Raw genomic sequence first — 22,710 nt, forward strand, 5'->3', positions numbered from 1 at the left:
TTGAGATTAGAATAAATTGTCAGAAATAATTTAACTAGATATCTTTCTCTTTTTGTGCAGAACCCAAACGTGCAGTTGTGCATTTAGTCAACTTTATTTGTATAGCTCATTTCAGCACCTTATAGGCTGAAGTGAGCTTTATTAGGTGCTCTATTAAAACATTTGTTTGTAACATGTGACAAAATAGGTCAAAGTTATCTTAAATTATCAATTATAAATGCTTGAGAAAGCGAGAGGTGGACATTCCTGGTTGTTCAGACTTTCTCTTAACTCTAGTGACTGTAGTGTTGCTGGAAGGTGGATCTCTGTTTCCATTTAACTTTTTTTCTTGTTCCTTCATTGGGACTTCTGACACCAAGTGAAACCAGCCTTTCTTTAAGAGTGAAGAAGGCAGAATAGAAATGCAAACCCCATTTCAAGTTTTTTGTTCAATTAAAAAAACTAAAAACATGTTTTCTTCCATTTCACAATAACATTGTTACTGAAACCACATTAAACACACTGAGGTACAGGACAGATTTTATTGTGAAAACATCAGGAAAAAGTAACAACGCTAGTTGTGTTTTCATTCACCATATGATTTGACAATACGCTTGCTAAACGGAAACACAATTAAGAAAACAAAATAGTTTAACAAAAAGTTTCACACTAGGATGAGGTGGTTTTAGGCGAAATTGGTTTATGTCGCAAAACGGCAATGGAAGTACGAGGCTCGTGATCAAAACCCGGGTGTTGCAGCAAATCCCGTAAGAAGAAGAAAACGACAGGAAGCAGCAAGACGATGATGGCGCCGCGACTTCTCACGAGAACAAACTTACTCGCGTGTGATTTTCACTGCATTTCTTGCACAATTGCAAAATTGTGTTGTGTTTTTTTATGCTGGTGGAAATATAGACAAAATTTGGGCACATTTGTAGCACAGCTACTTTTACAATCTGTAAATTGAATTGTTAAATGTCTGTGGCACAAAACATTCCTGGTGGGAAGCATCAGAGTCTGATCTGACAAAATGTGCAAAATCAAGCAAAAAAAAAAAAAAATGCAAAAGAAATGCCAGTCATTCTGCATTTTGGTACCTTTGACAAATTCTGGGAGTATGAATGCTTCAAGTACTGTAAAAATGTCACAACCCTGAGATACTCATGTTTCTAAAGTAGCAAATACTACTAATCCTATCTTTATTGTTTCAGTAGGCTTAGGAAACAAACAAAAACCAAGATAAAAATATCACATTCAAAAGTCACACAAGTGTGAAACATCTTAGACCAGCAGTTGGGACCAAAAGCTCTAAACTTGAGGCTCTCGCTTATCTACAAAACATTCACTTCATCCGGCAGGTCTCAGATTAGTAAACGTCCGTTAAAGTTGTGACTGTGAGCGACCCGGACAGTTCTCCCACACTGGTGGATCGCCAGGCATCAAACCCGACCGTCACGTTTCTTGTAACCATCAGGAAGCCGTTGGAGCTGAAGCGACCGGGGACGTTCCCAACGTCCAGCCAGACGAAAGGAGCCACGGCGGCGGAGTGGAGGGTAACCGTGAAGCCCGACTCGTCCTCCTGAACCTTCGCCTGGCGGAGGAAGAAAAAAAACAAAAAAAACAAAACAAAAAAAATAAATCAATCAACAGCTCATCTTTAACTTCTAGAAAGGAAACCAACTTCCATAGATCTGTGGCGGCTATTTCTTCAGGAGAGTACGACGTCGCAGCTAACAGGAAGGTGAACTCCTACTGTAAAGTTGCTGCGTTTCATCATTTTGATGAAATGTTGGTGGAGGAATGTGCTGAAGTAGAAAGTGATGGGAAACGTTCAGAAATCTCAGTTAATGGAAGAGTCAACTCACTGTACAGGAAAACATACAGGGGAATGCAGTTAGCAATGCCAATCGTGCAAACCATACCAATTCTTAATAAAAGTTTAAAATTGTCAACTAATGGCTTTATTTTTTCATTTAAAATAAAAAAAAAAAGTTTAACTGCGGAGCTGTGTGACATCAACCGCTCTCTCTCTCTCTCTGCATTATGTCACCTCTGATATACTTTAATGCTCCTGAATGTTACGATCATTAAATGAATGATTTATGTGTCCAACATTTAACCATAAATAACAGCTATTTTCTCAAAGTAAGATGGACGCAGCGTTTATTCATTTCATAAAACTATCGTGATGCCTAGGTTGTTAGTACAGACACGCGCGATTTGTCTGGTTCATCAACATTTCAATGACGCAGAGGTGAAGTTTTGAAACCTTGGCTTGTTTTTGAGGAAGTCTTTGTGTTTACTTTACAATAAAAACGGAGTTAGGTCTGTTAAGTTTTCACCTCATCCAGATGGCAGGGAAAAAAAACATTTCTTTGCTTTTTAAAGATGTTAAAGAGAAAAAGGAAACGGCTAAAATTGGAACTGGCAGGTAAGAGGTTTATAAAAAAATTAAATAAAATAAAATAAAACATTGTAGATTTTATCATCTATTATGTGTCTAAAATGAATTTAGGAAATCTAATTACAGTAATGTTGGGTCTCTGCAGCCCCACGGCGTCTTTGGGTGAGCAGAGGAAGTGGCGGTTGGTTGGGCCGTGCTGCACGCCGTCTTCATCTTGTAGGTGGAAGGTGAGCAGGCAGGTGAGGCGGGTGCAGTGACCACACCCGGCCAGCAGGGCGGCAACAGACTGTTTGTAAATGACGGCAGCGCTGCCTCCGGACACCAGCAGCGGGTTTGACGTCAACGTGCAAACAGAGTCCAGGTCAGCCCAGGAGTACACTGTGACCTGACACACACACACACACACACATGCACACGCACGCACACACACAAAAATTTAATAAAACACTGTTTCTGCTGATATGTGACAGATAAAAAGAAAAAAAAAAAAAAAATTAAGATATGTTGACAGAGGCTTACATTAAGAAGAAGCGATCAAGACTCTAAAAGCAGTAATAGATAAAATCAATAAAAAATAAATAAAATAAAAATAAATGTGGAAATATTCTGAAAAACATACATCTTAAAAAATTACTACACATTAGGATCCTATTAGATGCCCCATAAATAAAGACAGGTTTTTTTTATACTTCTGTACTTCAAAAAAAATTTTTAAACTATACATGTTTAGTTTATTCCCCATTGCATAAACTACACACAGTATATTTTGTTTAAAACTTCTCCAACAATTATGATTTCGAAATTTTACACCTCATCACTCCCATGACTTAAAGTCTTTATAAAGAAAGGTTTGATGAAATGCTATTAGTCTAGCTCTATGTTGGTAATGATTTTTAAATGGATTTGCTTTTTTATTTAAAATTAGAGATATCCTCAGTTTGTTTTGGTTCAAAATGGCGCCGTATCCTTCTGAAAGGTAAACAGATCAAGTCTGGAAGAGCCTAGAGAACCTAACTGAGCCAACAAACTCATAGGAAAACGGAGATAATAATAAACTCCTGATCAAACCAAAATAAACATGAAAGATTATGTTTGCTCGCATCAAACACTAAATTTCCTTACAGCAGAAAATGACCAGGCTATTAACTATGAGTTTAATCAAACTGTCGCCATGGTGAGAAGAAACGGACATGTGAACTTTAATTAGCTACGAAAGAGTCCGGTATGAAATGTCCAAAACTGAAATTTTGTGTTATATCTTTGTTTTTACATTAAGGTTCAAAAATATGTTTAATCAAATAATAAATAAGATTCACGCGCTCCTTAATCTGTAGATAAACTGGACATTTCATTTCCTTTAACTGAAACCAAAGGTTTAATTCAACTAGAGGGGTTTTTATTTATCTTCTTAATGAGAAAGTACGTATAAAACAGGTCAAAAATCTCTGCCTCCTCGTCTCCCCTCTTTTCAGTAATGTGCCGCTGATGCTTTTTGGAATCGGTGACAGATTTCAAAGGTGTCCAAGTCGAAGCTAACCACAGCTCTGAGCTCCAGGTCACGACTCAGGTCAGAGACGGCGTAGACCAACAGCGTGTCGTCGTCTTCGAAACCCACAGGAAGGACGGCGGCGAAGAAGTTCTGAGCAAAGTGGTGCAACATTTTCCACTTCCCACCGAACTCTGCGCAAAGAGAAAGCAAAACGCAGCCTCGTAACTTCAACCTGGTCACCTTGTAGCCGCTAAAATAACAGTCGGAGAATGTAAACAGAGTTGCAAAAGAATTTTAAAAAAGGCCTTCCAAGTAGCAGTTCACGCACCGATCGATGACCAGGACGGCGCCTGCCAGATGTCGTTGAGCTGCCAGTAGAGGGCGCCCATCGTGTGACCTTTGCCCTCGATTATTTCACTTCGACTCCTCCGGTAGAACTCCGTCTGCGTCTTCACACACTCGGCCTGCATGACCTGCGCAACCATCAAGACACAACTGAGATCACTGAAATCCCATTTTTATTATTGAAATAAGTCACAATATATTTAAATTAAACTTAAGGTAATTACTTTTTTTTTTTTTTTTTAAATAAGCTTCATTTTGTTACATGTTTACCATTTAAAGTCTGACAAACATTTATCAGAAAACTAAGATTTTTTTTTTTTTAATTACATACTGGTTGTTTGTAGCATTATTGATTCGCCAGGGTTCTGCGTTCATTTATTCGTCAGAACCAAAAATAACTTTCATAAACACAATAAAAACAACACTGAATGACACTTAAAAAGCTTTCAGCACTTTTACCAATTTAAGAAGTATATTGCATATTTATATATATATCTAAACATAACATGTTTACAGACTGTTATAGGAAAATATCTTGTTAAAGAAACAATCTTATCAAAAAATGAGACATTAGGCATTAAAGGGTTAATGACAGATTGATCTTTTATATGGACTTTTCCCTTGTATAACTACTTCAGCAAAGACGAAAGACAAATAAAAACAAGACGAAAGAAATTGTAAGAGAGACAAAAACATGACTCTAAACTGTAATTTCCGTGCAACATTGAAAGCATCGGACACCAGGTGTGTTCAGAGGCTTACCTGAGTGATGTACAGAGTGTCTGTAAATCTCTTCAGGGGAAATGTGGAGTTGGGCAGGATGAAGTGAAGGGCGGCCTGCTGCAACATCTGGCGGTTCCCGTCTTCGTGATGCTGACGGTGGGAAGAGAAATTGCTGCTGTAGCTCCAGTCTTCCTGCACGGAAACCTGAAAACCACAGCAGAAGATTCAAACTGTGAAAGATGAATATGGAAGACCAGGTCGGTTTTTATTCCTCATAACTCAAACATTCACAGGGTGAACTGCAAAGATGCTAAATCTTACCAAGTATTTCTGGTCTAGTTTTTTTAGTGCAAATATCTTAACAGCTCAAATAAAACAAAACAAACTTACAAGTAATTTTTCTGTAAGACACAGAAGCTTGTTTTAAGTCAATAATTACTTGATGTTTATTTTAAGAAGTTCTAGTTTCACTGGCAGATTATTTTACTTATAAAGTGTGAAATTATCTTGTCATAAATGCCAGTGGAACTAGTACATTTTGAAATCAATATTAAATAATTATCGACTTAATATAAGCTCTTAGATTTTGTGGGGAAGTTACTTGTAATGTATTTTTGTTTGACCAGAACCTGGATCAAAAATATTTGGTAAGATTTGGTGTTTTGTTTTGTTTTTTTCTAACATTTTATCCACCAATAAGTGAGATTAACAGGTTCATATTTGATCATTTCTATGCCTCTTTCCTCACCCTGTGGTCAGATTTATATCTTTGACTTTGTGTCTTAAATTCAGGTGGAATTAGAAAACATTTCGCCCCGTTAGTTACAACCGTCCAACATATGTTAGTTTGATACGATGAGGAAAACCACAACAAAGTAGCACACAATGTTGCAGAGGACAAACACTGATACTGTTAGAATATGTTCTCATCTTAACTTGTCTTTAAGTTATTTTGTGTTATATGTTCATGCATTCTAATTTACGTTGAAAGGTACAGTTGTAAGTTCTGCATCCTGTCACTTTCTGTTTATGTGCATGTTGTACTGCTGTTGTCCACTGGGGGCAGTGAGAGCAAGTTCGTGTGTGTAGGCTGCATTGTTCTAATAAACAAAGAAGTGAAGACGTTGATAACAGGAATGCTGGCAATAAAGTGAACACAGCTATCTAACAAAAGAAGTGTGGTTCATTGTCAAACATGAGTACTGAACAAGAAAACCCAACAGATACACACATTTCAAATCTTTTTACAGATGATATGAAAAGTGTGGCCTGCATTTGTATTTAGTCCCCTATATTCTTTTATCCCTAAATAAAATAGGATTTTTTATGATTAACTATCAACGATTACTTTGTTTCGATTAAAGGTCAAATTTACGGCAGACACAATTGAAAGAAACAAAAAGCCTGACAAATTTTTGAAAACAAGTATATACATTTTCCTTCCGATCCACAAATATGTGCTGCTTTGAATTGGCCTAGCAAAAATCCTCAAAAAAAAAAAAATCATCAAATTTTCTGAAACCGTGAAGAGAAAACACTTCTGTTGAATTACCGGCTGCAGAGTGGAGAAAGACGGCCAGGACTGGAAGCCGTACTCGGAGGCAAAGCGAGTCCGGGGGAACGTTTTCCAGTCCCAGCAGTCCAGGAAGTAACTGTAGAAGTGAACGTCGCCGTAGCGGGGGTCGTACGGGTTCGCCGCCACCCAGCCCTCCTGCTCCGATTCAGCCCCGTTGGTCGGACTGGAGACGAGAAACGGACGACTCGGGTCCTCCTGGAGCGGATATGTGTTGTTAATTATAACTTTTTTTTTAATTTTAATCACATCAGTCAGTCAAACGTTTCTCCCAGTGTATTATAAGCCTGGTTGTCCACCAGGCTTTACTTGACCCCCCCAACCAGGCTAAGCAACTTTTTTTCTTTTTTTTTTAAACAGGGTTTTGTAGAACTAACAGTTACAGTAAAGACGGATTAAGATAGGTTTGTAGTTGATGCTTAGGAGGTTTTCTGAGGGAAATCCACAGTTCTTCCAAGTTTTTCACAATTCTGCGATCATGGAAAATTCACGTACAATCAACAAATCTCCACATTTTTTGTGCCAATTTATAACTGTGTTTATTGCAAATTTTCAGCAAAAATGTTCGTAAACATCGGGTTTATTTGATGCCAACTCCCACCTGCAGGTGGCAGTGTTTCTTATGCTGCCACCTGCATAAGAAACACTTATGCAGGTGCTTCAGCCTTAATTGATGTTAAGTTATAGTCTGTGATCGATACAATCACAAAAAGTCACATTATATAGAGCTAAATTGAGGCCATAAAGTTTTTAAAAAAAATTTGAAACAAATAAAGATTTGAAACTGAAAAATTATTTTGGAACTGAAAAAAAGTTTTTGAACTTAAAAAAACCCCAACTACATTTAAGATTCAAAGTTGATTATTGCTTCAGTTTAAACTTTTTTGTCCAGTTTCAAATCTTTTTTTTTTCTTGTGAATAAACTATATGGCCCCAATTTGGCTTCATAAATTTACCGCCACATACAAGCTCAAATGTTGCTAGATTTCTTGCAAATATTTTTAAATTAGCAGCACAGAATCAGTGATTTTGACTGCAAAAAAAATTTTTTAAAAACATTGTGAAATATTTGAGGGACAGATCAGTCTAAAATGATTTAACTTTAAGAAGACAGAGCTCTTTTTTATTTTTAATTTACCAGTCTGTTACTGGGTTTTATCAATATGTTCTGGCACAGCCGTCCCTTTAAGAACATTCATGATCTTGATATGGCCTTAAATAAAACGCCTCAAGCTCTGACCTGCTGGACAATCTGCCGGATGCTGTTCACATAAAGAGTCACGTAGTCCTTCACGTATGTCGGCTTTAGGGAAGCCGGGATGTTGAACCAGTTCGTCGCCAAGGCGGCTTCGTTTTCGTTGTTCCCGCTCCAAATAATAATGGAAGGGTGCGACTTCAGGCGCTGCACCTGAAAAAGCAAAAACGGTGAGTGCCACCGGTCCACAGCGTGGCTGTTTCTCTGATCAGCTTGGCGTTTCATACGTTCGCAGACAGGAAACAAACAGAAAGCGGATTGTGTCGCCGTGTTCCCTCACCTGCTGGACCACCTCTTCTCTCACCGTCTGAACGAAGTCGTCCTCGGTGGGATACGTGGCACAGGCGAACATGAAGTCCTGCCAGACCTAAACACACATGGTTTAATGCTTCCACACAGTGCAAAATCAATTTCAATTCCAAAAAGAAACAAAAAAAAAAAAAGATGGCTGCTAGTCGTCGGTTTGTTTACGTCTGAACAAAGCCGCCGCGTTCTCTGGGAGTTATTGGAGGTTGTCATGTATAAGGCAGTCACCAAAAGTAAAAAACAATGGCTTAAAGACTTTATAATTTATATAACATTAAATTATAGGAATGTATATAATGTATATTTATATAAATATATAATTTATATAGATTTATTTATTTTGTAACCAGGTTGCTGTGTATTGCAGACTTTTGCCCAGGTCCCTCTTGAAAATGAGATCTAGATCAAAATGGAGTTTCCTTGGTTAAATAAAGGAAATAAAAAAATGCTAATAAAATAAATATTTATAAATTTGTGCAGTTTATACATACACCCATTTTTTAAAGTAAATGGGTTTCCTGATTGTGCAATAAAATGGCACTTTGTGACTGGAAAACACAGTACTGCCCCTTTAAGAATTTCTTTGGGCACTGGTGGCGTTTATTTGACAGTAATCAGACAGGAAGTGGGCAGAGAGACGAGGGGAGCGGCTTTTAGGTCAAACAGGTGAAACCTGATTAAACCCACATTATGTAATATTAACACACTACTTTATGTACATTTAAAACTTAAGACGTGTTTTAAAACAGTTACCAGACACATAATTACAGACATTAGACCCATTTCTGATCGTCAGTTATGCGCTTCTTGTTTCTGACGTTAAACACGGCAGTTTCTGAACGTTATCTTCTCCACACTGACTGGATGGGATGAATCTGTGCAGTCGGTCGGTGGACGTTACCATGACACCCAGCTCATCGCAGATGTCATAGAACAGGTCCTGTTCGTACACGCCTCCTCCCCAGACCCGTAGCGCGTTCATGTTGGCGTCGACAGCCGACTGCAGCAGGTTTCTCAAGCTGCAGGACAGTCGGAGGGAGATCTTAGGATCTTAGATCTTATCTGAGCAGCACTCTGAAAAGGAGCGACAGACCTCGCCGGCGTCACCTGGTCCTGGAAGGAGTGAGCTGGGATCCAGTTGGATCCTTTCAGAAAAACGGGTCGGCCGTTGACGCGGAAATAGAAGCTCAAGCCCGGAGATCCGACGACGGGCTCCTGGATGAGCTCCACAGTGCGAAAAAACACCTGCAACAGAGACTCAGCTCATAACTGAAGATTTTAGATGTTTTATTATTTTAAGTTAAATTCTGAAATGGTAGGCGGTGGAGACTTCAATGTTTATATTTTGTGATATTTATCGCGATAACAATAAAACTGGCAATAAAAAAGGATTTAAAACTTCTTCACAGTCTTGTTTTAGGCAAATGTATGGATGAGACTGCATGTTAATGTAATCATAGCCCATAAAACACAAACACTGCTCATAAAAACACTAGATAGGCTTTGCCAGGACACTAGTTACATAAAGAAGTGTACATACTTAATTGGAATATATCATTGTAACAATGATTCCACATTCCTGTAATCATACAAAAATTTTCACGACAGTAAGATGGTAGTTTGATGGGAAATATCAGCCTGCTCCACTGCAAGTAAAACGTCTGAAAACTAGAGGAAGAGCCTGACCTTGGATTCTTTGTGCAGGATCAGAAAGTTCCCCAGAAAAGCCCGGACAATGAGCAGGTAAGCGGGCTGATCGCCGAGTCCACTGGGCCACCAGAGCTTCACCTCTCTGATCTGGACAAAACAATAAAAAAAAATATATATATATATATATATATAAAAAAAAACAGGTACCAGACACATAAATAGAGAGATTAGACCCGTTTTTGACATCAAAATCTTGATTTGATTCTAAAAACCTTGACACATTCCACCAATACGTCCCTGCTGGGGTTTTTTTTGTGCAATTCTACTGTATTGGAAATTTACTCAAAAATTAAAATATTTCCATATTTGTGCTTTAATGCATAATTGTGAGTTTATTGCAATTTTTCTGCAGAAGCTGGTTAAAAACTTCAGGTTTTAGCGATGCTCACTCCCACCTGTAGGTGGCGGTGTTTCTTACTCCTACCACACCGCTGCCTAAACCTGACTTGAAGATATATTACCGCAAGAACTCCAAAATTTCTTGCAAATATTTATAAATTATCACCATAACAAAAAAAAAAGGAAAGAAAAATAAGAAACTGTAAAATTCTGGAGAGATTAAATTAAATGTTATTTCATTTCAAGAATTACACGCAGCCACAACTTTTTCTTTATACTTAAAGCTTGTTAATGGGTTTTATCAGTGCATTCTGGCACTTTGAGAACAACTCTCTGTTCTGGACAAAACAAGAAACAAAAAACCCCTAAACAGGTTTAAAAAAAATAAAAATTATGATAAGAAAAGGGATTACTTAAATCTGAAAACTTCAACAGAGCTGTAGAGGGCACCTGGTTGATGTTTAAGGTGAAGTTGTAGTTGAACTTTCCCTGGAGGAACGTCGTTGGGGCAGCCCGTTTCGAGTCCAGCTCGGATACGGAGATTTCTACTTTGCCGTGGAACGACTGAACTGCGTCGACCAGAAGCTCCACCTGCAGCCTCCACTGAGACGAGCTGCGATCTGGACCAGCAGAACAAAGGAACAAACCGCCCCACTCATTGTCCTCTGAGATTCCTTTAAGGTTCAGCGCGTTTCTTCTTTTTGATTTGTAGTTATGAGCAAGAAAAGGGAGTCGGTGGTGGATATCAGATGGAACTTACTGTACAGAGGAAGAGAGGAAAGCTGGATAAGCTGCAGGATGTCGAACGCCTCCAGGCGGACTCCTTTCCAAAGGCCCATGGTGGGAAAGGAAGGCCCCCAGTCCCAGCTGAAGGAGCTCTGCTCCTGCATTAAAACAAAAAAAGACAGAGATGAAGATCAGCTTTAAAATAGTGACGTTTTCATGAGGAACTACAAACTTTAAGGGGAATTCTTAGGATCTTTTTTTGTGTGTGTGTATGCGTGTGATAAACCAACGGACAGCGACGCATCGACTTGTGGATTGAAAAGGTTTAAATAAATGAAACGACACAGCGGAGCAACTTGAACAGAGCATGAATACGATGAAATACGGTGGTGGCAGCATCATGATGAGGGGAAGCATAATTTTGTAGAAACAATCCACTGAGTTTTACAAGTCGTTCTGTATCCAAGGCAAAAGCATATTTCCTTCTTACTTTTCGTATAAAATTGACGTGACATTCGCCTTTCTGGACGTCTGGCGGACATTCGGGAGGAACGGCGTAGGAAGGGTGAGCGTTCCTCCGCTGCGCGGCGTACAGGACCGGGGAAAGGAAAGCCACTTCCAGAACGTTCTCGCCGTCTTTCAGCAGATCTCTGACGGAGAAGTCCTGCTCTCCACACAAACGAGAGAGAGAGAGAGTTTTAAAGAGACAGTGAGAGTTTTAAAGAGACAGTACACCAGTACAAATCAACACCGGACCACCTTTTGAGCCGAACTCACATATCTGCGAAACATGTTGTCCGTCTTCCCCAGGATGATCCCGTTAAGAGAGATGGACGCAGCTGTGTCCACGCCGTCGAAGACGAGGAGCGCCTTCTGTTTGACCCTGATGTAGCGCAGAATAAATAAACGGGTCCTAAAAATCAACCAAAAGTGTTACAGACGAGAACCCTGACCGTATCTGAGGAGACGCAGTAAATGTGGTCGTATACGTCCAGTTGTCATGGGCGATCCATCGGTACGAAACATCGTTAAACCTGAAATATGGGTCCTAGAATTAAAAACCAAAACATGATTTAATTTGAAATTGCCAGTCAAAAAAAACTATTTAACAACTTAAACAAGATCTTTCTCTTCAACTCGCACAGAAATGCTGAAAATGTGTGAGCTAAAGCATGCAGTAAACTTTACGGGAGCATTTATCGTCATCTCTCTGGGACATAGTTTAAAAAAAAAAAAACTATTAAAACTAAAGTGAGTCTCAATTTTCACCTAGGCGGTGCAGAAAATGCAATTTGTTTTATTTTGATTTAGCATCATTTTGCATGTGAATATTTTTGCTAATAGTTTGCCGTGGAATAATTTATCAGTAATAATTTTTAGATATATTTTCTTGTCATGAGTTTAAAAACACAATTTTCCATAAACATCAAAACCCCACGGTAGAAAAATGTATCCATCATCTTTTGACAAAGGTTTTACATTTTTCTTTATGTTAAAATAAAGGAGAAATGAAATGGTGTGTCTTTTTTCTTTTATTTCAAACTTGTCCACATTTAAACACCATGAAGTAACATTTTGTCTCAAAAGCAGGTCAGAAGTCGCTACATTTTTTTTTATGTATAAACTCTCCAGAGATAATTTGGCATCCGTGTCTCATCAAGGCAACAAAAAGTCACGGATTACTAATTAGAAATTTCTATTAAGTCTGATCATGTCGTGCCTGTGTTTGGCTTTCTAACCATACGGCCAGACAGAGGTTTAAAGCAAAAGGCATGGATTAGAAGTGCTTTATCAACTCACCACCACCCAGAACATGTTACAGTGGAATATTATCTTTGCTGCCCAGATAATGAGTTGTTAGCATGTCAAGACATTCTAGAGATTATCATACAACAATATTCTTCAGTCAAAGCCTTCTTCAGATTGTCTGCAAGACTGACTGCTACATGAATTCTTCCTGTATCAATATTCCCAATGGCTCTTTGAAGATACTTGGATGACACCAGTTATACTTAACTTTCCTCTGGGATTGGTAAAGTATTTTTAAATAAATTGGATTTATATTAATTTATATTAAGAGCAATTTTTCCACATTTATTTAAACTGATTGTCAATGACATCCCAATAACTCTTCAACATAATTTAAAAAAATTGAAATCACTAATATGGAAAAGTACTGCAAATATTGCCTCTAAAGCTTAGGGACTATTCTGCATTCTAGCAGGAAATATCAGCAACGATTTTTATTCTTGCGAAACTTTGCTATTTTAGCAAAAATGTCCACGGATGTCGCTCCGCCGGAGACCAGTCAGCTTTACTGTTCACTCCGAGTTTATGGAACATGAAAATAAAATTTTCCTTCCTACCTGGATGTACTGCTGCCGCTGCAGCGCGGAGTGAACGCAGCCAGGTACCTCGGCAGGCAGAAGCAGCGACCCGTTGGAGTTTGACAGCCTCCATTTTCCGTTCAGACTGAGCTCCAGTCGCTGCTCCTCTGCTGAAGAGCGAGCCGGAAGAACTCCGACAACCAGCCACAGCAAACCCCAGCTTAAAGGAGTCCAAACCTGCGCCATGGTTTACACGACCATGACTGGTTGGCTTGTGATTTATGAAGAGCTCTTCCGTGTTCGTCACGTGACAAAACCTGCGACAGTCAGCTGATGGCGGAGGAATACTAGTGGCGCGAAAACAAGCATTTTGTTTTAAGCACACACAAAAAAGGTAGTCACACTGGTATTGTTTTAAAAACAAAAAAAACAAAAAACAACAAACATTATATATCAATGTCGCACATTTTTAAAATTAGCATTTTGCCATTATGAAAAACACTAGGTAATTGTTGCGGTAATCCCACCGCAACAATTACATTTTTCATTTAAAATTAGAAACAGGAGTAAAAAAAATTGCAAGCAAGGACTTTAAAAATTAGCCATTTCAGTTACATTTCGTTTGCCGCAGGACATTTTTCTCAGTGGGCGGTGCTAAAAGCTTGTCAGACTATTGTACAGATCAACCAATCAGAAGCCAGTATTTTCAGACAAGTCATGGTGACTATTTGACAGACAACTGTATTACAGGCGTGTTTTAAGGCTACATTTTTTCAGTTTGAATATATTAAATAATTTTTTTTCCCCAACCCAATGAAATGGGTACTTTCAGCAATAGATGCAGATGCAAAACTGCTTCCATTCAGAATTTGAATGTTTTCTATGGAATCATTCAGAGACTGATCACAATGTATTCAATCCCATTTGTAATCAAACCACTTTATTGCAGTTAGTTCCACAGATTTTTACCCACAGCGTTAAACTGAGCAAAGATTACATTTTTTTTTGTTTGTTTGTCATTTCTCATGGATGAAAAACAGCATCAAAACAATATAGTTTGGAGAAATTTTATTGAAGGGAAAACTAAAAAGAAACAGAGCTATGAGTTGATCATCAACCCTTGAGCTTTGCATCAGTATGTCAGGGCTACAAGAAGACAGTGTTTGAGTGGGCATAAAGATGAAAAGAAAAGAAAAATGCTCATCTACTGGCTTCTAAATAACAGAAAAGAAAAAAAAGAAATAGAAAGCATTTGTGAAGAACCAATCCCCTCCCGCCCCCAACTGTTCAACCTTACAATTCACTTAATTTGCAGAAACATCAGATATAATAGCCTACCTTTATTAACATGCATAAAATACAACATTGAACTTCTTATATTTGTTTCCTTAACATTGATATATGCTGCTCTGCTTCTCTGTACACACTTTGACAGTGGAATAAGATACACTTATCAGATAACAGATTCCTACACTACTGATCAGAGAAACTTACTGATGTCACCTCAGTTCACGAGATGCAACCAGTTTCCTCACGCTCAAAATTCTGCTATCTGATAAAATGCAGAATTATACCAATTGGGGAAGAAATGTGAAATTTTCAAGAAACTGCGAGCTAAAAAACAAAAAAACAAAAACAAAGATTTTTGGAAACAAGAGAAATGCAGCGATCGGAGACAAAAATCCAGCCGGATGACGAATTGGAGAGAGCATCGTGGGATTGATTTTTCAGCACGTTTCAGCAGAACAGCTGTGATCCGAGTTTTGAAGTGTGGAAATGATTTCAATGTGTCGAGCGCTCTCACGCTGGTGTTAAGAGCTATGATTATTATTATTATTTTTTTCCTTCTGTTCAACTCAAAAAGGAGTCACAATTTGATAGAAACTGGCGTGACCTACAGAGAAAACACTATCTTCTTATGAGCGTGCAGGTGGGGGGGGGGGGAGAAAAAAAAAAAAAAACAGAGGGGAGGTAAATGCATTGATTAACCAAAAATACAGTGAAAAAGAAAAAAAAAAACTGAATCCCGAAATTTTAAGTTTGAACCAGCAACGATTTCCACCTGCTCTTCAAACGATGTCATCACATTGCATACTTCTGTGTCCATTCTTTTGCCATTTTTATGTATCTGTGAGGAGAAAGACAGTCGTTAATTATCAATACCAATATTTCAGATTCACTTCTTTAAACACATGCACCTTTGGGTCAAAAACATGTCCTACGTTATTCACTCCAATGTCTGGGATTGTCTCCATTTACATAAATGGAGACTTTCGAGAGAAATTATGTTCATGCTCAAGTTAGTAATCTTTCACATGCACACATACCCTGTTCCAATTTGTTCAAATACAAATCCTTATGACGGAAGACAGTTTTAGTACACTTTTCATCTATATACGGAAAAAGATGTTGGTTTTTTTTTTTTGTATGTTTCACAGGTAAATAGAGATGCACCAACAATCCAGCTGCCACCTGTCTGGAAACTCAAAAATTTGATCTTTTTTCCTGATCATTGAATGCACCCTAAACAACTGCTACCAGGCAACACTGATATGCAAGACCCTTTAGTTTGGGTGACATTAAATAAGGAAGACAGTTTTCTGCCATCAGATTTATCCTTCTTAATGTCCAACATGCTGGATGCTAACTGTGCTAATCCATAAACTAAAAGCTATAAACAAGTTTGAATGCCTTTCTTACATTACAGATAAGATCAAAATAATAAAAATAAAAAAATCAGCCAATATTAGTATCAGCAAAACCTGGCCCAAAAAATCTGATTGATGCATCTTTGGGCTGGACAATATGGCTGAAAAACGTATCATGACAAGCATTTCATATCAGTTGATTATTATTGATTAGGTTTTTGTTTTTTTTGTTCTAAATGTATGAAATGGTGGCATAACGTTTTCACTCCATGATGTTTTTTTAAAGTGGTTCTGAGAGGAAACTTAAAACTACTGCTGCTGCGCAAATTACTCAGCATGTTGTTGCTAGGTAACAAAAGAGAGAGTTAGTTGACACCAATCACCAATGGCTAAAGTCTTTCCTCTGATCTGGATCTGCCGTTCCGGATCGGAGCTTGGTGAAATTATTGAATATTCTACCAGACGCATTAGCGATTGAGATTGACCATGAATCTGTAGCAATATATAAATTATTTTATTGTCCAGCACTAGTGCATCTCTACCAAAAGAAGAAAAAAATAAATAAATCTGAATTTCATTTTGCACAGAATGATCTTGTGTCTCAGTGTCAAAATTAAAAACAAGTCAAATTTTTAAGCATAAATCAAAACCTTAAGACCAACAAATGGGTTCCTGTATATCTTATGGAACAATTTGACTAATCCATTTTTCCCCCCTTTTATAAACCCAGACACAAGCCTCTGGTTAGGCCAGTGCGGTCAGAGCATGGCAGCACATCCAGTCTCATAGCAGTAGCCAAGATGCAGCTCCAGCCCTTCACCTTACCCTAAAGCATGGCATATTTTGTTGTCCACTCCTGAGCTAGTTTATTGTACCTAACAAAGTGAAACCAGATTACATAACAGATCCCAGCCATTTTAAAGTTAGAACTATATATATATATTAAAATAGTCAAATATTGTTTCTAATGCACATATATATAGTTAAAATGACTGTTACCCAGATACACAACTGACTCATTTTCAAGTTTATTCAACATGGGTACTTACTTCTGACTATCTGTTTTGTAGATTCGTGCAATCTCTGGCACTAGTGGGTCGTCGGGGTTTGGGTCACATAGGAGTGAGCAAATGGAGAGAAGAACTGAAAGAAAAACAAATAAAAACTTTACAAATAAGCCAATCTTCTATATTTTTGACTTAAATGCCGTCATCACGGCCCCAGGGCAGCTGTAGCTTCAGCCGCCACCAGTGTGTGAGTGAATGACTAATGAGAAATGTTTTGGGGTCCTCTGGTGTTGATAAAGTACAAAACCATTTAGCATTTCTGTCAGAGTCTTTTGTATCTAGCATAAGACAATTCATTTTGACAAGATTAAGCCTTAATATATACATATACATACATACTAAACCCAAATCTCACCACTTGAGAGTCACATGAATATTCATACCTTTAGAAATAGTAAGTGCTGGAGACCACTGTGATCTGAGAATATCCAGACAGATACTGCCGTTACTGTTAATATTTGGGTGGTAAATTCTTGTTGTGAATGCAACCTGAAGGGAAAGAAAGAAAAAAACAAAACAGAACATATACAGTGTTAGATGAGGCAAAGCTGCACACGTTTGTTACATATTTTAAATTCCTTCTTCCAGAGCGGTGACGGTCTGCTTCTGGAATGACAGGTAGTGAGTCACAGGTTTCCAAACAAACAAATGGGTTCCAAAAACCAGTTTGATTTCCAAGAGCTGCGTTTGATGAAAAGATTAAGAGAAAAAAAGAAAAAAAAAAGACCGCACCCCCTCCCCCCAAAAAGAAAAAATATATTATTCACACCGCATTGTTTCATTGAATGTGTCGGCTTACCTTGGGTGGTTTGAAGGGGTAGTCTGTTGGAAAATGAATTGTCAAGAAGAAAACTCCTCCCTGATATGGACTGTCACTCTGAAACAACAAAGACACAGGTTTCATCAACACTTCCTGAACGCAGCTGTCTAACATTTTCAAGTCAAATTTTGACCTTTATCTTTTGGACGCATTGAAAGGCGGCCAGGAACGCCGTTCCGTTCCGGTTTATGTTGGTGCGCAACTATTATGTCATAAAATACTTACTGGTCCCATGATTGTGGCCTGCCAGTGAAACACTGCGGAGAACAGAAAGCAAAACGTTAGAAAACGGTGAAAGGTCACAGGTATGTGATCTGACGGGAAGTATTCAGCTGGAGACTTCTCATAACTTCCCGGCAGCAAATGTTTGTGTTCCCTCTCGCTGGGCCACTCTGTAAAATATATTTTATACATAGGAGACTAGAATTTGCACATTTTGTTTTCATCGACCAATTCAAATGGTGATTTTTTTCCCCGCCATTTCTAAATTTGACATAGGACAATTTGGGCATTTTGGTCAATTATTACATATTCCCATAGCCATGTTTTCAGATCCACTTTGTTGTTGATTTTGAGTTTTTCCCCCATCCATTTTCTTTCAAATTCAAAACAAAAAAAACAACAAAAAAAAATCAAAGAACCTACAATGCTTAAAAAAAACAAAACAACTAACAAACAATACAGCAGAGGAGCAACAACCACAAAGATCAAAACTTAAACTGGCAGGTCAGGATAAGCCAGATCTGTACATACAAATCATATTACATTAGTAAATTAATAAGTTCTTTTGAAAAATAATGTGGCTGAAATGAAAGGTTAAAATACATTTTAAAAAGACCCAAAAACTTACTGTCATCACCCACTGGGCCAGCTGAGCACTGTGCTGGAGGGTCACGAGCCAGGTCATTAAGTTCCTATAATAATAATAATTTAAAAAATATATAGTTAAAACAACTAATTAACTGACAGTGATGGCTCAACATGATGCAAAAGCAGTGTAAGGAATTGAGCTTTTAAAATTCGAAGTGTCAAAATTTTCTTTCCCAACATCCACTGACACCGTTGACCCCCTTTCTATTCTCCAGTTGCATCTGTGGACCACCTACCATCATCTTACACCGTAAACTGGAAAATTCGCCCCAGGAACCGTAAAAGCTACCCTGTTATTTATGGGTATACAGCTATTTTGGAGTGAGGTGGAAGCATTGCCCCACCTCGGCCTTCAGACACCATTTCACAAACAAGTTAAGGGATTTCCTTGAAGGAATATTCTAGAGTGAATAAATTAAGCCGACTTGTCAACACTTTTAGTGCGAGTGTCCATTTAACAGATCGACGTAAATGTAAATATAAGTAAATGAGTATGAGCAAATTCCCAGGAAATCTGGAATTTCACCCGGCGTAGAGTACAAAGACGGATTCAGAAAGTAAAAGAAAAAAAAGGAAAAGAAAATGAGTCATGGAGTCAGAGTATCGCGACTAAAAGTGTTCGCAACTGCCGTACTTCAGCACGAGCTCTGGGCGACCAGAGGGCCCGAAACCGCGCGTTGTGAGTGAAGGTATTAAGAACTGTGACAACTATGCGACATCTTGTTGTCAACCCGTCTCGATGAACAAAGTTAGCCTGTAACTGAAACTGCTAACAATAGCCAACGAGCCGCCTGGTGTTTAGCGAATAAACCTTAACAGACGTAAGTCAGTGCTAGCCGGTAAGAACGAAGTTTATAATAAATAACTTAAACCGGCGACTAAACTCAAAATTCATCAAAGTGGCGTACGTGAAAGAATTGTTAAGTTGACGCTTCCTCGAACACGCACCACCGCCTGGTTTCACAGGATACGGCTGCATTGTGGGTGGCTAGCCCGGCTAACGCGACTAGCTAACACTTTAAAGACGGTGTCTTACCTTGTGAATCCTTTTCAGAGCCATCCTTTCTCGATGTTCTCGTCTTTAGGGTGAAGGTTTTGCAGTCCAGCTACTGAATGTCAGCTGTAATCTGCCAGGGCGATTCGTTCAGTTGGAGTAACTGACGCTGGGTCAACTCGACGGCCTTTCTTCTTTAGCTAGCGCAGTTAGCTGGCTAGCTAGCGTGCTAAAACTACGTATGCGCGGAGTTCAAACACCAGATGTTACGCTCTCTTCTGATAAACTGTTCTTTTTCGCACGGCGGCAGTTACTCATATAAGACTCTTGGTATCCACGTTTGAAACTAAATAAGTGCCTGTGATTAAAAAAAAAAAAAGAATCTTTAGTCGATTGCGCTCCTCTCGTTTTGGTTTCGGTCGACGCTGTTGGGTAACTAGCGGCTGTCTACATATATGTGAAGCTTTATGACGATGGGAGGCGGTCCTAACCGCGGGTGACGCAGCGGATATGATGGCAAATTGGGTGCAAGCCTACAGTAAAGCTAAACTAGTCAGACTAGTCGTGAAATCTAATCCTTTATAAACGCAGCAAAAATCTAAATTGACATGTGGACCCGGTCACGTTTAGGGAAAACAGCGTCGTGTGGAGAGTGGAAGCATTTACGCGTTATTTTGGCGAGTATTAAGGTGGTTTTTGGCATAATCTGGGCTGTGAGTGGATCTAGATGGCTAGTTGTAGTGGAGGGTGTTCAGAAGATGAAAATATGGATACAGGATGGTCTATGATAGAAAATAGAAGAGGGGGAGGGGGAAAGGATAAAGGTAAAAAGGGAATAAATGCCGGTAAAAGGTCTCTTGAAGATGAGGAAGAAAGAGTTGAAATAAAAAAGAAAATAATGATGGAAGACTTTAAAGTTATTTTAAAGTTTAAGGCTGGACAAGATATGATTGGGGTAAGTCCTATCAATCTATCAAATGGATTAAAGAAAGTTATTGGAGATGTAGAACTAGCTAAAGTTTTAAGAGATGGGAGCCTGCTTATTATTTGTAAGAATGCTGAGCAAAAGAATAAGGCAATGAAACTACAAATGGTATGCAAAAAGAAGTGTTAGAAAGAAAGGTAGTGGGGAAGAAAGAGGGGTGAAAGGGGTAATATCAGGGATCCCTGTTGGAGAAAATTTGGAAGAGCTTAAGAAAGTAATGAAAGGAGGAGAGATTATAGGCATCAAACGATTGCAAGCTTTCAGGAATGGGGAGAAAATGGACAGTACATCTATTCTATTAGATTTCAAAGATAAAGTTCTGCCTGATAAGGTGATGGTTGGTTACATGAGTTTCAATGTAAGAGCTTATATTCCACCGCCTCTCAGATGCTATAAGTGTCAAAGATATGGTCATACTGCGAATGTTTGTAAAGGGAAACAGAGATGTGGTAGATGTGGAGGTGAACACTCTTATGGTGAGTGTGGAAGTAACCCAGTTAAATGTTGTAATTGTGGAGGAAATCATACTGCAGCATATGCAGGATGTATGGTTAGGAAAGAAGCAGCTGAAATTCAAAAAGTTAAAATTGATAGGAGAATTACATATGCTGAAGCAGTGAAAGAGGTGAAAAATATTGGAAATGATCCAAAAACAAATTATGGAAAAGAAGAAGGGATAAATAAAAATCAGTGTAATGTCACATTAGAAAAACTAATTCCGTTTCTTGCGTATATCATTAATTGCTCAGAACAAGCAAGAACTAAGACTGAAAAAATAAAAATTATAGTTAAGGCAGCTACAAAGTTTTTTAATGTCAAAGATCTGTCATGGGAAAAAATTCATGATGAACTTAGACATGGGGAAGGATCATCTGAAAATGAGGCTTCTCTAATTGTTGCATAATTCAAATTCTACAATGGAACGCTCAAGTTTAATAGCTATTGGACAGGAATTTAAAGGTTTCATAAACAATTTAAATACAAAACCAGACATAATATGTATTCAAGAAACATGGCTTAAACCACAACTGCAATTTAATATTCATGGTTACTCAGTTTTACGTAAAGATAGAATAAATGGGAATGGTGGAGGATGTGCCATATTTATAAAAGAAAATATTAAATTCATTCAGCTTCAAATAAGAAATACTTTATTGACTCCCAAAGGGAAATTAAATGTTGTAACCTATATTAATTCAAATTCTTCAGAGTTGGTGTAGATGGTGATACATGCTGCCACCTGCAGCAGTCTGCAATTTGAAGTAGCTTCTGACTAAAGACACTCTGTTTTTCCAAAACAGGGTGTTCCATAATTTTATTTTTATTTCACAACATGTGAGCCAGCTCGCTCTCATCCACTGTTAATAAAGTTTTTCTGCTAATTTTGTTTCTGTCATTGAACACATTTTAAGTAATCAAATCCATTGCCTCTTTGCTAATTTACAGTAGAGTAAACTCACACTCTATTTTATATTTTGAAGAAAGATGCTAATCTTTCAGTGTCTGGCGATTCGACTCAGATTTTTAGGGTTACGATTTAATTCAGAAACTATTTGATTCAAAATCAATTTTTAATTCAAGAACCAGTTTCTCTATTCAAACGTTCTAGAAATTTTGTTTAAATTCTATGAGAAGAGGAAAGGACGCGGTAAACAAATAAAACATTTTCTATTTAAAGCAATTCTGCAACGTTCCAGCAATTTATATTTAAACAAAAACCTGTTTTTGCTAACCTAACAGTCGTTAGGCTAGCTTAGCTCCTTGGCTTTTTCTTAAATATCAAAGAATTATTCAAAATATATACAGAAAGACATGCAATACATTCACAAATACGAGCGTCAAAAATGAACAACTTAAACTCATTTTAAAATTGATTTGAGTATTTTTTTTAAAGTTGATTCAGAATTTCCAGAAGTAGGAACTGCGATTCTCCATAGAGAATCACTTCTAATCTTAAATTAGCTTTATTTTTTTTTGTCATCCCCCCCGGTTCATCTTAGATTTCCATCTGTACTTACAGTGTTGCAAATAAACAAAACAAAAGTGTGAACTAAAGAAGGCAGAGTCAAGCTGGAAAAACAGGAAGAACGCGTCTCAAAAGCCCCACACAGCGCGACGCATTTTGTGCTCCTGTCGTTTGTTTCCAGAGC

At 38.1% G+C, this 22,710-nt stretch overlaps 2 protein-coding genes across 2 annotated transcripts; both read right to left on the reverse strand.

Moving 5' to 3' along the window:
- Nucleotides 1–507: 507 nt before the first annotated feature.
- manba (mannosidase, beta A, lysosomal) lies at nucleotides 508–13,485 on the reverse strand. The gene is made up of 17 exons (XM_044142789.1): nucleotides 13,216–13,485; nucleotides 11,803–11,897; nucleotides 11,627–11,732; nucleotides 11,340–11,513; nucleotides 10,884–11,007; nucleotides 10,574–10,743; nucleotides 9,761–9,871; nucleotides 9,168–9,319; nucleotides 8,976–9,093; nucleotides 8,049–8,135; nucleotides 7,754–7,921; nucleotides 6,493–6,711; nucleotides 4,980–5,144; nucleotides 4,201–4,345; nucleotides 3,921–4,063; nucleotides 2,508–2,768; nucleotides 508–1,570 (listed from the first exon to the last, which is right to left on the reverse strand). Exons 1-17 carry the CDS (start codon nucleotides 13,420–13,422, stop codon nucleotides 1,346–1,348), a joined length of 2,670 nt encoding a protein of 889 aa, XP_043998724.1. The 5' UTR covers nucleotides 13,423–13,485; the 3' UTR covers nucleotides 508–1,345.
- A 744-nt stretch (nucleotides 13,486–14,229) lies between these two features.
- Nucleotides 14,230–20,126, reverse strand: LOC122846172 (ubiquitin-conjugating enzyme E2 D2-like). The gene is made up of 7 exons (XM_044142961.1): nucleotides 19,618–20,126; nucleotides 18,562–18,625; nucleotides 17,937–17,968; nucleotides 17,691–17,768; nucleotides 17,275–17,380; nucleotides 16,874–16,967; nucleotides 14,230–15,304 (listed from the first exon to the last, which is right to left on the reverse strand). Exons 1-7 carry the CDS (start codon nucleotides 19,639–19,641, stop codon nucleotides 15,259–15,261), a joined length of 444 nt encoding a protein of 147 aa, XP_043998896.1. The 5' UTR covers nucleotides 19,642–20,126; the 3' UTR covers nucleotides 14,230–15,258.
- Nucleotides 20,127–22,710: the final 2,584 nt, after the last annotated feature.

The sequence above is a fragment of the Gambusia affinis genome, linkage group LG16 (assembly GCF_019740435.1).
Source record: "Gambusia affinis linkage group LG16, SWU_Gaff_1.0, whole genome shotgun sequence".
NCBI classification, from domain to species: Eukaryota; Metazoa; Chordata; class Actinopteri; order Cyprinodontiformes; family Poeciliidae; genus Gambusia; species Gambusia affinis.

Bases quoted from the DNA above. Each gene is read 5' to 3' on its own strand.
- manba (XM_044142789.1), bottom strand. From the start codon at position 13,422: ATGGCGCAGGTTTGGACTCCTTTAAGCTGGGGTTTGCTGTGGCTGGTT. The intron at 11,733-11,802 runs GTCAGGGTTCTC...GCGCTACATCAG, and splicing joins ACTGCGTCTCCTCAGATACG to GGTCAAACAGAAGGCGCTCC. The intron at 1,571-2,507 runs GTAATTAGATTT...TTCCTCCGCCAG, and splicing joins TGCAGAGACCCAACATTACT to GCGAAGGTTCAGGAGGACGA.
- LOC122846172 (XM_044142961.1), bottom strand. From the start codon at position 19,641: ATGGCTCTGAAAAGGATTCACAAG. The intron at 17,381-17,690 runs GTAAGCCGACAC...CTTTCCCTTCAG, and splicing joins ACCCCTTCAAACCACCCAAG to GTTGCATTCACAACAAGAAT. The intron at 15,305-16,873 runs GTAAGTACCCAT...TTCTCCTCACAG, and splicing joins TACAAAACAGATAGTCAGAA to ATACATAAAAATGGCAAAAG.